This window comes from Brachyistius frenatus, unplaced genomic scaffold (assembly GCF_029030835.1).
Source record: "Brachyistius frenatus isolate BFR_SWC_R1_liver_20210118 unplaced genomic scaffold, ASM2903083v1 Contig_11, whole genome shotgun sequence".
NCBI lineage: Eukaryota > Metazoa > Chordata > Actinopteri > Embiotocidae > Brachyistius > Brachyistius frenatus.
The window spans coordinates 5,653,456-5,669,561 of NW_027210610.1; the positions used below are offsets into that span (position 1 = coordinate 5,653,456).

The window sequence follows — 16,106 nt, forward strand, 5'->3', positions numbered from 1 at the left end:
CTAGCTCCTCACATTCCTCTCTCCGCCCTCTCAGTGCTGCTTTTTGTCACTCTCTGGAGTTCGACTCTCAAGTCGCTCTCCCTCTCCAAGCAAGTGTTGTTTTGATTTCCAAAGAGTTCTTCTAACAGAGTTTACTTACAATGTTTTATGTTATTTACATTTGTGATATTTTTTTCTTTTGGCCACTTGGACAAGTATTGTTAAGTTTGGCCAGGTTTCCTTCTCCTAGTATAAAGTAACATCTGATGTGGATTCTGAGAGGGAACTGGAGTGTTATTGTGATTCTATCAAGTTCATTTTGGTCCAAAACCTCCAGTAGGAGTTTATGTAACGAGTCTTTTCCACTTCCCTTTGAGGTGGTGCTTTACTTATTTGTGAACCTACCAGACCACCATTTGCTGAGATAAATGTTAACAACCTGGAGTTACAATTTCATTACTGAATTAAACTAATGTTAAAGGATTTTAACTAATAAGACTAGTGAGAATAGGTTTTTTTAAGCCCTCTAGTTCCTTTTTGCAAACTTCTACTTCAGAAATCCTAATAGTTTTGTGACTACAGTCAAAAGTATAGCCTTCATAATCAAACATGGTTGTCCTGTAATGTTCCTGGTAATATTTTCACAACAATAGACACAAACTGATGCAGTATTCATGCTCTGAAAGAAGGACATCTAGTGGACAGTGAAAAAAATCCACAGAGTTTCCTATTAACAATATGCACTCTTGGCTGGAATATCAATTGTGGCACATTATGAAATAAGCAGGTTCCATCTCCAAAAAGCTGAATCGCATACAACCCGAATTGAAAATCAAATTAGGGTTTGACAAATGTTTATACATAAAAAATAAGACATTATATTTGTTTAATCAAAGCTTTAAGGGCCAAAATCCTTTAGTTAAGAAGGAAGCCATTTAAAATGATTTTCTGCTATAAATTCTAAAACATTGTAATAGCTTTTAAAATTTAATGTATTAAAAGTAGTCAACAATTCACATATACTTTTATACTATCTTGTATGTACAATAACCACTAGGCTAGAATTAATTTGGAATGTAATAGATATGATTATAACCATTATTTGGACTGCGCTTATAAAGTTGTTGTCCATTAAGCTCCAAATCCTTTTCGTTTCCCGATTTTTGGTGTTGCTGAAACATGTTGTGTTAAGGTTTTTAATGACCGTCATAGAACAATGCTGCCTTTTTCAACCCACTTTATACACACTTGCATAGGCCTTCTGTGTTCATATGGCACTAGCCTGTCTGTATTATTAAAGTACACCTATTAGTACATTGTTTACATTTTATTGTCCCTGTATTTGTGGCCAATGTGCACAACATTTTACTTCAGTAAAATCATTTATTTGACCATTTCTGTGGGTGTGAATTTGCACAATTACATTTTCTGGAAAATGTTTTTTTTTTTTATCTAAATGACCATCGTATTTTTACACATTAATTAGTCTTTTACTACAAATCACATGACAGAGCGCTCAATTCTCCAAAACACAAATAATTCTCAGCAATGTTTTTGATCCTTTTTAAAGAAACTTTAAGGATTTTTGTGGTTATATTAAACATGAACTTAATAAGCAACAGTAATTTTGTGTTTTGATAAAACACTGTTGCGCTGCACAAAAGAATCAAGCCTATCAGGGCCGTTCTGAGATTGAAGTTCAGTCCCTTCACATCTCACTGCAGTGTCTGCTTTTCTTCACTTTGATCATCAATGATTCAGCTTCCTCTGCTGACCAAGAAACTATACTTGAGGAAGTTCTCATGACTATCTCATGATGGGGTTTTCTTGAAGTGTGATAATTCTGAGCTAAATCCACAAGTGTTAACTGCTGAAGTCTGACTATTTAACATCACAAACACTTTTCCAGCTATCCAGTTTTCGGCTACAAGTTTTATTCTGAGCATGTTTAAATATATCGTGGGTAAATTTATCACTAAATACAGCTGGAACTAAAGATTGATTAGTCAATTGACAGAAATAAAATTGGCAACTATTTTTAGCCTGTCTGTCTGACAAAATATGACATTTGAAGACATCATCTTTTGTATAAGAAATCGTGATGGGCACTTTTTGCCATCTTATTTCATAGACCAAACATTTGACTTATCAATAAAGAAAATAATCTTTTGTTGCAGCCCTACTTTAATGATTTCATTTAAGTTTGCTTCTTGAAGCATGTTGTCACAATGACAGGAAAGCAGCGACATGCACTCTGTAATTTGGAAAGATAAAAAAAAAAAAGAGGAATTCAAGTTATTATGCAACCTAATTTTTGGTTAAATAGGGGGTTTTTTTTAGATTAAAATGAGATTTTATTGCAGTCTTTTTTTTTTTTAACAATGAAAACTTGTTTGTGCTTTTTTCCTAAACCAGTGATAAAAAAAAATATGAACATATACTCTAATAATAGATAATGCTTCTGTGGTAAGAGATATAACCTTTTCAAAAAAAATTCTGTGATTCACACCCACTGAAATGGTTAAATTCATATATTACTGAAGTGAAATGTTGTGCATGTAGGTCAGAAGTACAAGTACCCTAAAATCTATACAGTTATAGATGTAAAGTACAGGTGACTCAAACATGGCTTTAGAAGGTGTATATTTTAATACTTTAGTTAAATTACTTCTGAAATTTAACGTGGTACTGAAGAGCACATATTGATAACATTAGGTTTATGAAGAGTTTATTGTTCTGATGCAGTGATACCACTCTACTACTTATCTCCTTTAACTCTGGGTGTACATCTTGTTCTTAGTTTGTTCAGCCCTTTGAACAGCAAATATTTCACACAGTCTTAGGAAATATGACATCCTTTGTTTAACCCTCAGCTGTCTGCAGTGGATGATGACAGTCTCATGCTTGTAGTTGCTGCTGACTCATTATTGAGATGCTCATTTATTTATAGGTCAACATTTCCACCACATAGTGGAACTTGTTACAACTTTGTGTTTTTCAGAAGTGTGGCACACGTCTCTTCCACAGTGTAACAGCTGTTTGACTGTCAGTGAAAAATATATTGCAAATAGGTCATATTTTTCAGTGCCCTCCTAACATTGATTTCTCTGTGTCAGAAATTTTAAAGAGAGCACATTTGTGTAGTATTGAATTTTTTCATCTGTAATTTGTTGACCTTGGAAAAGTATGTTTAGCAAAACTGGACCTACCAAAGTCAATTAAATTTCTTTAATATGGAATCTCAGCCCATTACTTTACTGGAAGTACTTTGATGTATAATAGCAAACTGCTTTCTAATAAAACTTCATGTTAGGCTGTATAAACTAATTACCAGAAGCCTAGGGTCAAAAAGCCAATAAATATGTTTTATAAATATTTAAATGTGACAACAAATAGTACTACATAAGAATTATAACCTATTTCTTTTAACATACAGGTGTACATACTTTAGCCAAGAACTTTGAAGACGTCTGATTTTCTGAAATTATGAAACCTGAAGCATTAGTGACCTTTTAAAAAAAAAAAAAAATCTCGTTAACAGTGATTTTGCACAATACATTTTTGGAAACAAATCTGGCCACGAGGTAGGTTACTCGCTGAAGCTTTTACTTTGACAGGTCATGGCGGAAGTTGTGTGTTTCCACTGATTGACTTGACACAATGGCTTTATATGGGAAAGCCCTCTGTGCTGCTGCGGGAGTCTCCTTTAAAAAATCTTACCGCGTCACTGGGATGCGGTTGCCGGAGCCGGGCACCTAACCTACCATCCCCGCTCATATGCCCACCACCGGTAGGCCTGTTTATTTCTCTTTTATTCGTCACTTTTGTCTGTATGTGATTTCACCGTTTGATTTGGCATTTTATTCTGTGCCACTCGGGCACATATATATATCCGGCCAATGACTAATGACTCATGACAGACCTGTGCTAATGACTTTCAGTGGTAACCTCCACACAGAAATAGCGCCCCGAGGTTAAAATTAGACAGCTTAGTGTGTAAATATGCCCTATTAATAATATAGCTGCTGCCGGAGGGGGAGGGGGGCGGGGGGGCGAACAGGCAACGCGTCGGTGCAGCCAAACTGCAGGTTACGGGACATTTGAAACCAGCTGGTCTGATGTTATTACACTGAGCCGACATTGTCATAATAATGGTTCGAGTGCATTCATTCAGTTTTTTTTTTTTTTTTTTTTTTTTTTTTTTAACTTTGAGGTACATTTCTTTGAGTGGTTTTAGTCAGTGTTAACATTTGGTACCAAACAGCATTCTTTATCATGGTGTTAATACGGTAAGGCATAAACCCAGTGCCATCTACTACAATGGTAGGTGGATTATACAGTGTGTACCATATGCCGGTGAAGAAATGTTGGTTATTCTGGCACCTGACCTACTTAAAGCCTTATCTCAGGAAGTGTCTTTATTGTACATAATTATTTAGGAGTACCATATTGCGTTTTAATATTTAAAAAAAAAAAAAAGTATTGTTTCTCACTCTACATGCAACAGTATATATCTTGTAGCCTATATGTTGTAATGTGATTATTTTCTCATTTCCATATGTTTTCAGTATTGGAAAAGCTACTTAGATCTTTACTTAAAGATGGAGTTTGCGGTTCTGGAAAAACATTGTTGATATTTGAACTCAAAAGCCTAACAAATCCAGTGGTCCTGTAGAAAGTCCGCCCCCAAATTCATCAACTGGCACTGCCAAGGCAATGACCATTGACTGTTAGCTATATAAAAGTGAACATAGCTTCTGGGTCTGAAAAATGAGGCCAATGCGGAGGTGCCCTAAACTGCAATAACACGAAGGGCCACTGGAGGCTGGCGCCAAAAAACCTCTGGTTCCGTAGACTCCCATTCAACTTTTCTCATAAAATACAAAGTCAATAAATATTTTCCACAAGTTCGCATGGTGTTGCTAGTTGAAGTCCCTCTTTTCTATCAGTTTTCTCTCTGTCCATCTGAAAATAAACCCTTTGTTAATTAGAAAATAGGCCTCAAAAAGCCATATTTTTTGTGGGTGTGTTAATTTGGTCAGGTTTTCAATCAGATCAGTGAGATCCACCCCTCGCTCCTCCCCAGCTTGTCCAAATATGGTCACTTCTGGGTCCAAACCATAGACTGTATATAAAAGAGGACGTAGCTTCCAGGTCTAAAAAAAATTAGCTGATGCGGAAGTGCTTTAAGCTGCGATACCATCAGGTGTTGCTAAAGGTGGGCTCCAAAAACCCTCTGCCTCCATAGACTACTATTCAACTAGTCTCAATAAAAATCTCAGTCTATTAAATTTCTCCTTGAGTTATCTCGGTTTTGCGAGCTAAAAACGCTCCTTCTTATTAGTTTTCTTGCCGTCCATCTGAAAATAATCCCGTTATTTATTTGAAAACAATCTTCAAAAAGTTATGTTTTTGGGGGAGGGGGGCGTGTCTGTTTGATTGACAGGCCCATGGTGCAGTCAGGTTACGGCTACCGGTGGGCGGGACGTAGTATCACCTGGTTTCCAATCAGATCGAGACAGATCCCCCTCTATCGCTAATCTTAGCTTGTTACCTTTTAGTGGGACTTGCCAATAGGTGTTAATTTTTTTCTCTCCATTATGTTTAACATTTCCTTTATTAATTTAGTATAAGAAACTCAGTTCGTAAGAAGTTGAAGAATCAAAATAGATTTTTCAATCACAAGAAACCGCAAAAGTGGGTAAACTAGCTTCAGCTACGCTGGCTATCTTGCAGGCTGGGTTTTACGTTCTCAAACTTTTACAGTTCTTACAAAAAAAAAAATCATCCTCAAATTATAATATAAATTTGTATTCTCATTGCTCCTTAATATTAATATGGGGAAACAGATGCAAAAGTCCAAATATTCTAGTCTTAACTGTACTCCTATTTGAGTCAGTATTTTTATAAGTTGAAGTTTTACTGTAAAATGCAGATACCTCAAAACTAAGCAATCAAACTTGTATGGTACTTGAATAGACATATTTCTTTACATCCCACCAACTCCTTGTTTGGCTTACCCACCCAGATTTGTTCCACTTATGGAAAAGGTATGCTGTGACATAATCAGCTCTTGTCTCTCAAGTTACAACATGCCTGCAGAAGAGGAACCCTTTTGCTACAGATATCTAAGATATGTAAATATGGAACTGGCCCTGTTCCCAAAATCTGGCATGTATAAATAAATGTTACGAATGGAATGAAAGAATGTTTATGTGGAAAGCAGTGATGAGGGTTTATGGAGAATCAGAAGCTCAAGCAGTAATTTAAATTAAAAAGATATACAGTGAAACCATTTGGTCTACTTTGTAGGTTGTTTTCTTTCACTAAGTGTGATGAACATCCTGTTTATGCGTTCCTTTTGTTTAATTTAAACTCTACTCCCTTCCTTTCCTCTTGTAAACTTATGTTTCCCCTTCAGTTTATGGCCTAATTAAGGGTATTTGTGCATTTTGATGTGTTCTTGGCCCTGCATGGCTCGATGTTGTTGTTCAATTGAACTCTAAACAGTGTGATTCAAACTGTAATTGCTTGTAAACTTTTTTTTTTGGCATTTTGCCGATTTATTTTTGGACTGTGTAGCAATAAAACCATGTGCTCCTGAGAATCTGTTGTCCTTTACAAAGAAAACACCTTTCTGACTGTTTCCTTCTTCCCATCTCCTTTTTCTAGAGAGGGACCGCTCACCAAAGATGACAGCTCCATCTAACCTAACCCATGCCGCGCCACAGGAACAACGCTTTCTGGTTTTGTTTGACTTTGATGAGACCATCATATGTGAAAGCAGTGACGATGCCGTGGTGCGTGCTCTGCCTGACCAACAGCTCCCTGCCTGGCTAAAGAACAGCTACAGAGAGGGGCACTACAATGAACACATGCAGAAGGTCTTGGCTTATATGGCGGAGCAGAACGTGTCGGAAGAATCTATCCGTTCAGCAGTGGAGAAGATCCCACCAACTCCTGGCCTCCTGAACCTCCTATGGTATCTGCAGCGCCACCTGCAGGACTTTGAGCTGGTGGTGGTCTCTGATGCCAACAAGTATTTTATCGAAACGTGGCTGGAGCATGCCAGGGTTCGTCACCATTTCACTAAGATCTTCACAAACCCAGCCAGTTTTGATGCGACTGGTCGGCTTTTGCTACTCCCTTACCACTCGCACTCATGCTCCCGTTGTCCTGACAACATGTGCAAGCAGGTGATCCTTCGAGAGTATTTGGCGGTCCGGCAAAAGGAGCGTGGAGGAGTTCCTTTCCACAGGGTGTTCTATATCGGAGATGGTGCCAATGACATCTGTCCCTCTCTGGCGCTGGGGTCCCAGGATACAGCCTTCCCCAGGAGAGATTTCCCCATGCACAGGCTGCTGGTGGAGATGCAGCAGTCCCAGTCCGCCAAATTCAAGACAAACATAGTTCCCTGGGTCAGCGGTGAGGACATAGTGGACTGCCTGAAGAAAATGATGGAAGAGAGATGAGATCTCTATGTGTGAGAAAGACGGGGTGCACTGATGTTATAGTGAAGAGCAGGATATGCATGATTTTAGCCCAGCAACAATTGGTACAACTTTTCAAAGATGTAGCCAAACAATACTTTTAACATTTTGGAAATATACTCATTCGCTTTCTTGTGGAGAGTTAGATAAGATAGATTTCTGTACAGAAATATGTAGGTGGAACCAGCAGCCAGTTTACTTGGCTTTCTACACTTTGTTTTTGTTAAGATTAAATAATCACGAAATAATGTGTTAATTAGTGAAGGTATTTAAGGCAGATTTTTATCTTGCAGTATTCAGGATAAGCTAAACAGCAACATATTTACCATACAGATAAAAAAAAAAAAAAAAAAAAAAGATTTTCGAATGTAATTCTTAATTAGAAAGCAATGAAGCCTCAATTCCAAAATGTAGGACTACTCCTTTAATGCTAGCCTAGTATAAAAGCTTATAGCTGATTTAATAAATTGGTATTAAAGATGTATGCAGTATTTGAATGCTCAAAGGAATGCAAATAAATGAGATTGGAGGTTAGGATTATCATGATCAATAATGGAGATATGCAGTATTGATAATGCTAAATGTTCTGGTTCTCAAGTCTGATCGAAATGCTAAAGAACATTTAACTTTTCTTTTTTTAAAGTGGTGTCTGGCATGCTCTGGGGTCATCTTAACTTCAGTATGAATGTAGTTCACATTTGAAAATGTATCTGACATTTTTGAGCAATGTTAGCTGTGAAAAGTTGCGTCAGCTACTTTGAGAGTGTTGAGATTTTAGTGATCAACACCTTAAAACTGCTCCATCCTTGGAGGGGGAGGGGGAAGGGTGTTCTGGTGTTGACACAAATCTTTTTAAAACACTTCATCAAGACCTTGACGATGGACACATAAGTAGGATCAGGTGTTCAAGTACTACCTGAGACAAAAGACCATACATGTCGTGTCGGGCAGGGACATGGACAGCACAGAACAGGGATAAGGTGACAGAGTCTCAGGCACAGTATCTGAGCACTCCCCACCACCCATTACTGATACCTAATCTTGGGCTTGATTATATAATGGTAATCTACACCAGCAAGAGATCCAACAGGACCGCCATAGCCATACACCTGCCTTTTTGTCCAACATTAAACCCTGTTCCCCTGAAAGAATGAAAGAAATGTGTAATGAAAAATATAAATTTTAGATTTTAGTGTAGTTATTAGCTAACACTCAGTGTACTTATACCCTGTTAAAACTCCCAGTGCATATTATAATTGATAAAGTTCTTTGCGTTTAGGTAGGGGAGAATTCATTCTCTTTGTGTGAATGTATCTCCATTTAAACTACACTATTGTGAGTGAATGGTGATGAGGGTTTCCGCCTCTTTCGTATATTAGCAAATTAACTCAACACATAACCTCATTCTGCCTCACAAAAAATTCTGACAAGAGATGGAAAAATATATTTTAAGATATAAATAAGATGTTCTTTTTCAGCGTTAAAATGCAGGACGTAGTGGAATATTGTATTAATATTATTATAATATTATTAATAATATTATTTTAATTTTTCCATACTTTTTTAACACCAAGCTGAAAAAAAACTTTGTTTACTGTACATCTGACAATTTTTGCCGCCTATTTAAGATACATTTTTATGTTAACATGCATATAGTTAAACTAAACAATGAGTGATACTGATCCTTTCAAGTCACCTCAGCCCAGAGGTAGTATGAATAATTGAGTGTATGCTCGCATTTATTTTGTATTATGAAAATTTCTACTAATATAAATTAATGTACATCTTTGTCTAGCCATTACTATCAATAAGACAATTTGGGTGCTAATGAAAAGTGAAACAGTTAAGTGGTAAGTTTGTTAATTAATGAAATCTATTGAGCCTCAACAAACAACATAATGCTGTGTAAGTGCTGGACATTTCTTTTAACCAGTGTTTTAGTTTCTCAGGGAGTAGAGAAGAGATCAAGCAAATATAATAATACTAAAAATATATGTTTATAAAAAAAAAGTTTATTTGTACTGTCAAATTTGCTGCTTGAAGAATGACATGTTTTATTTGCCTATTTGCTTTATTTGCAAAGTAATATGCAGATTTTTTTTAATTTTATTTTTTTTAGATTAAACAATGCAGCTAAAGTATGATCCTGGAATTCTTTGAGATCAACAACTAATCCATTAATGCTTTAATGTGATCAAGAGACTAAGGTTCTGTGAGCTTTCCTCTGTGTGACACTATAACTGTTAAAAATGTACTAGCAAAGCTTTATTTCACTTTAGTGCACCTGTAGACCTTCAATGTGCAATAAATAAGTTCTGTATACTTGATGTAAAAGGAGGTTAAACAGGAAGAAAAACTTGACATTTGACATTTTCAGGGATGTAAATTGACCCTAGATCATCAAACTGCAGTGTTTTTTTAATGGCACTTTAAAATCATACTACGACAACCAAATAACAGTGTGTGTTGCTAGGACTCAACTAATGCGCTACATTTTTTATTTTTGTGGTTTGCTGTACATTGGGTGTATGTGTGTTTAATCAAAGATCCAATTAGGTGTGTAATGCATCTTTGTAACGGGAATATAAAGCCATTATCTCACTGTGTTCCTGTTGTGTACTATATAACTATGACCTAAAACTAACACTAAGAGGATATACCCTTTAAAGGTTAGTTAGATTCATCATAGCTTATCAGCTGGTGGTCAAGGTATATTTAGTGGCTTCAGACTGCATCACATGATGAGTTGCCCTGTTTTCACAGAAATGTCAAATTTCCATTATGTGAACACTATATGGACTTTTTAAAATCCATTGTTTTTTTCTTGTCAATACTGAGTATTTGATGTTTTTCTTTAGACCTTGGTTGGGATACTGAGGTGGATGTTTTTCACCATTTTATTGACCTTACGCCTGATTCATTTTAATTGAGCAGCGAGTGACTGAAAGCTCATTATTCAAATTGTGTTGTTGGAAACGGTCAATGTAATCTTGAAAAAGGATTCATGATTGAGCAGTCAGTTGAGAAAAAAGGATCATAACACAAAAAATTGTAGTTTTTGTAACAGACAGAGCAATGAGGTTTTGGCTTTGATTTGGCCGAAGATTTTGAAAGGCAACCAATGGAGTTGTCTAGTCTGTATTTGTTGATTTAAGTTCATGTTTAGGAGATACGATGTCAAGCCTACTGTATGTTAAAGAAAGTTTAAAGAAGATGAGCTGGTGATCTTGGGGAAGGGACAGTGAGGGTCAAGAAGACCGAGATGATGTAATCTATTATATCAAAGCAGATGACATGTTGATTTAGCTGCAGAGGCAGAAGCAGAGGAGAGTAGGACCTGGATTCAGAGGAGTCATCTGATCCAGTTTGTCAACTTGCAGAACTTCAGCCAGCTAAAAGACAAAGTGAAGACAGAAGGGCAGGATTAGAGGAGAGTGGAGGAGAGTGCAGACAGCAGTGTGGAGGTGGTGTAGACAGGGAAAAGACGGTGAACATCAACAGGAGTGGGAAGGGGAGAAAAAAATGTATTACATTTAGAAGTTGGAGTGCTGGAGTTGAGAGTTGAGTTGAGTTGATTGCAAGATACAGCAACAAAACACAAAATAAATATGTTTGATTGAATAGTGATTGTGTGAAAATGCAAATATTAAGTCTACTTGGGCAGTTAAAGATGTACTAATATCTAAGTTTTTCTCAGTTTCTGTGAAATCCTTAAGATAAAAGCAACATGTTTTCACCATTACATAAATTTGTAAGAAGTTGGATTAAGGACAATCATTATTTAATAAGGTTTTGTGTTAGGAAACTTTCTGACGTCAGTCTGGATTTTGTTTCTCCAGTAATATCAAGCGTGTGCCTCTGCCACACTGTTTCCACTACATTTTAGTTGTAGCAGCATTTAACAATATTGTATTCATTGTATGTCACTTTCCTGTGGTTTTACCAAAAGATTGTCTTTCAGTAAATCCTTCGTGGGATTGATTATATTGTCAGATCATACTTTTTCAATTGTATATCTTTTACTGCCCTTTTTTTTTTTTATCAAATCAGAAGGAATTTTGAGGGACATACGGAGAATGAATTTCAGTTATTGCGATCTACACACCCGTTTCCTCAGCTAAGAAATAATATTGAAAGTATAGAAATAGAGCTGAAGTAGTTCAGTTTACACTATGGATCTGCACCAAGATAAATCTGAGCTGTCCCAAGCAGATTTGTATTCAAGCGTGTCAAGCAACAAAGGTTGGAAACCACTTCACTGTGCAGAACTGAAGTTGTGTGTATAACTCTTAACCAGTAGATGGCGCCAAGTCAACATATTCGCACGTGATCTCCTGCGTGACCGTGACCATGGTCAATTCTTACACTATGCCAAAGAGAGTAGCGATGCAAATCTAATTTTTTTTTAAAAACAACAACAACTAGAATTACTATCTTGCGATTGTCTTGCCTCCATCAACCAGCCAAGTTGCAGTTTACATCATGTATATCCAGACTCATGCAATCAATGTAGTGAAAACTGAAGGAATTCGTGTGTGTTTGACCAATAAGGCTGATTCTAATAAAACACAAAGTTGTAATCTACACACCCGTTTCCTCAGCTGTTAACAATGCTTCAAATATGGTGCTGCTGCAAAGTAACAGATTCTAAAATGTGGATGCTTCACAAACATCCTTAACACAAAATGTCAGAATGTATGATCATACAATGTATGATTACCACAACACCCAAGATTAGTGTCACTAATTTTGCCTCTGACCAAATGTGAAATATGGTCACAATCTACTCTTCTGTCCCAGAGTTATGACAGAGTTATTGCATTTGCAATAAGGGGACGGACGTGAAGTGACAGTGTTCCCGATCTATGACCACCAAAATGTAATCAGTTAATGCTTGAATCCAAGTGAAATTTTCCAACACATTTGAAGAAATTCCTTCAGGGCATTCCTGAGTTATGGAGTTCACAATAATTGGGCGGACTTGAGGTCACAGTGACCCCTTGACCACCAAATTGTAATCAGTTCATCCTTGAGTTCAAGTGAACATTTGACAGCATGAGGATGAGGGTTCCTTCGGCATAAACACCAGTGCTGATGTAAATGCATGAAACATCTCACACAGGATTTGACAGAAAACGCTCAAGGCGGTAATGACGGAGTTGACATGTGGTGTCTGTGTGCGCTCCAGGTCACCATGTGAGTTTGAGATGCTGCTGAAGTCAGCCAAGTAATTTGTTGATTCGGCTTTCTTACTTAGAATTTGTCCTATTTTTTTGTCCATTTAGCCATCAATAACCTTGTTGCTGCACTTAACTTATTTTTCATCTATTCCCCTGTACTGCCTTCTTCCTTTGTGGTTTGACTTCTGTCAGATCAGATAGAGACGTTGCATGTGATGTATCTTTGCTTCTAATCTCTTCAACATTGTTCTCTTTCCACATCTGATTTCATCTTTCTGATTTATTGTGTCACTCCATCCCTCGGGTGATTCCATGTCATTGTTGTTGTCTTCCATTATATTTTCTGTTGTCAGTCCAGCACCCAAACACAACAAAAAGCTGACTCTACAAAACACTTGTGACCCACACTCACTCTGCTTTTGTTACTTCTATTGTCCTCCCCTTCCTTTTTATGACCCTGCACCGACAACAGCCCTGGCCGGAGGCATAATGTTTTTGGGTTGCCTGTCCATACATCCAGCCGTCTATCCCATCCTCATGAACACAATATCTCAGTTACACCTTGAGGGTATTTCCTTAAATTTAAAAAAAAAAATTGGTCCCAAGGCTGAACTAATTACATTTTTGGGGGTCAAAAGTCCAAATTCACTGTGAGCTTAAATCTGTCTCACTCTCTTGTATGGGATATCTCATGTGCGTCTTGTGAAAATATCTTCAAATTTGGTACAAACATTCATTTGCTCCCAAGGATGAACTGATTACATTTTGGGGGTCATAAATCAAAAGTCAAGATCAATGTGAAATGCCTCATGGGAATTTATAGAAATTTGACACAAACGTTCACTTTGGCTGAAGGATAAACAGATTCACTTTTGGTAGTCAATTGTCACCGTGACCTCACAAAACACCTTCATGGTTATAACTCAAGAATTCATACACTAATTATGACAGGATGTCACACAAATATGATAAACTGGTGACGTTTTAACATTTTATATCCAATAGGTCAAAGGTCAACTTCACTGTGAAATCATAATGTTCTGCAGAAACCCTTCTCTGGCCATTATTTGACACCATAACTCAGGAACAGAAGGGGAGATTGTGACCATATTTCACATTGGGTCAGATATGAAATTGGTAACACTAATCTTGGGTGTCCACCTTGAAATTGTGGCAATTGTATAGATGTCATGCATGTCAGGTTGAAGACGTTCGTGAAACATCCATGCTTTAGAATTTGTGGCCTCTTTGCAGCAGCATTCACACTCGAAGCATTGTCTACTGTCATGGTTCAAACTTTGTGATTCATCAGAATCATCTTTATATCCCTTTATTAGCCAAGAATGTGAACACATACAAAGACTACTTCAAAGTCTTCACTACATTGCATGCATCTTGACAGATATGAATGTAAACTGGAAAATCACTTGTTGGCGGAAGCATGCAGCCGCAAGGCGGTAATTCTAGTTCAATATGACTATTCATCACTCATTGGAAAACATTTCTGTTGGCTTTGGACTTTTCCATTTCTCGGCTCAAATGATCCTACCAGAATTGATTCCCTCAGTTTAGGTCATATTGAGCCTGGCATTGTAAAGAGGAGAGTACAGGCTATGTCTATTATGGTTGAATAGGTGAAATACAACTGCTGTCCAACCCCATTTTCAATGACCTCCAAAGATAAGTGAATGGGTGGAAAACCCAATTAACATCAATCTGTGGAGAATGATGACAAATCGTATTTGAGGATCTCAAACTTGTCAATGACAGCCTGGCCGCCTCCTGTTACCTCCCTGTCAATATCCAGATATCAGCTGATACAGCCTTTCCTCCCACCAATAACAGAAGACACTCAACTGTTGAAATACTTTAAATTGCCAGTGCTGTCCGATGATTGCTTTTATGGATAAACTCATTGATTCTACTCCATTGAATTACTCTTTCTGAGGTGAAAGATAACTCAGTTAAGGGACTGGAGTCTTGTAAGAGGTCACTCTGAATTAGGACGTGAGCTTCCTATGCCAAAATGCTATCAAGCTGATTAGGGTTGTAAGTGTTCCCACTCCTCTATGTTTGATTGTTCTGGTGATAGTTTAGGAGTACAATGCCAGCCAAAAGTCGAGGTAATAGCCTCGAGCAGTGACTCTTCCCGAAAGAAACAGACAGTTTGAACCAGATGGACATGGAAAAGAGAGGAAAGTGTGGCCTGTCTGAGCTGACGTTTATCTAACGTCCTTGAGATTAGCTGTAGAGATAAAACATTTCCTTCGCTTGCAGGTCATCAGCCACGGGGAAAAAAACAATGCCTGAATTGCATCTGCGAGTCCTTGACGATGCCAGACATCACAAAATAACCCTCTCTACAGTGTGACAAGCTTTCATGAATTCAAGAGTTATCTACTGAACTTGTACCAGTGTGAGGAAAACTGACAAGAAGCCATGCAATGGGTGGGATATTATGAAACTACTGTAGAAATTGTAGCAAAATGTAGAAATGATCAGATACAAGTATTTCAGAATAAATGTTCCCTTCAGAGCCACGGATCACATTATACAGCCGTTTTACAGGCTAAGTAGTATTCGCCATCAGAAGTAAGTCGACCATTGTGTAAAATCCAATGCCTCTTTAAAGCAGTTTTTTGGGTTCATTATGTGTGATTGCATATAGCAAAAACCTGATGGAGGAAGATGAAACAAAGAGTCTGTTCAGTCTCAGACTCATATTGTAAATAACCAATTTGTGTCTGAAAACACTGGTCTTTTCCCTTTTCATAAAATCCACACTCGTGACCAACCCTTTCTCCTGTTTGTGCAGTCAGAACTAAAATGAACTGGAGGAAACCAGAACGTTTGCAATGGACCCTGGCATTCTGCACAAAAGACGTAGGTTACTGATGTGTTTCACAACACATTTGTGACATAGTCTGCATCACTGAATGCACTGAAAATGAGTCAAACTCCTCCACCATCATTGGATAATCTTTGTCAATGAGGACAGGTAGAAAAAGATAAGGCAATAACCTTAAACATGTGGCTACACAGCTATTGACTGTGGCTGTGCAATGTTTTACTATAGTAGCAGAACTGGTATTTCAAACTCAATTGAATGGCATAATACAGATGTTTGTCAGCCTTTAAAGTCAAGTAAACCAGGCAGTGGTGGAAGAAGTATTCAGATCCTTTATAGCAAAAGTACCAACAACAAAGTAAAAAAATGTCTTGCCTAAAAGCTCTTACTTGAGCAAAAGTAAATAAATATTAGCAGTTAGAGTATTCAAGTAAAAAGTACTGGTTTGGTCCCTCTGACTGATTTAAATATATGACCAGGTTAGATTATTAATAATCCCCAGTGTATAAGGAGGAATTTACTGCTGCTCACACACTGCAGGTGGAGCTAGTTTGAACTACTTTATATGCAGTTTTATATACAGAGACACCAGATCAATGAGAGGTGGTC

At 37.4% G+C, this 16,106-nt stretch overlaps 1 protein-coding gene across 1 annotated transcript; it reads left to right on the top strand.

Annotated features, from left to right (window-relative positions):
- Positions 1–3,679: 3,679 nt before the first annotated feature.
- On the top strand, positions 3,680–11,868 carry LOC138617071 (probable phosphatase phospho1). The gene is made up of 2 exons (XM_069691737.1): positions 3,680–3,769; positions 6,652–11,868. The coding sequence occupies exons 1-2, from the start codon at positions 3,757–3,759 to the stop codon at positions 7,449–7,451; spliced, it is 813 nt and encodes a 270-aa protein (XP_069547838.1). The 5' UTR covers positions 3,680–3,756; the 3' UTR covers positions 7,452–11,868.
- Positions 11,869–16,106: the final 4,238 nt, after the last annotated feature.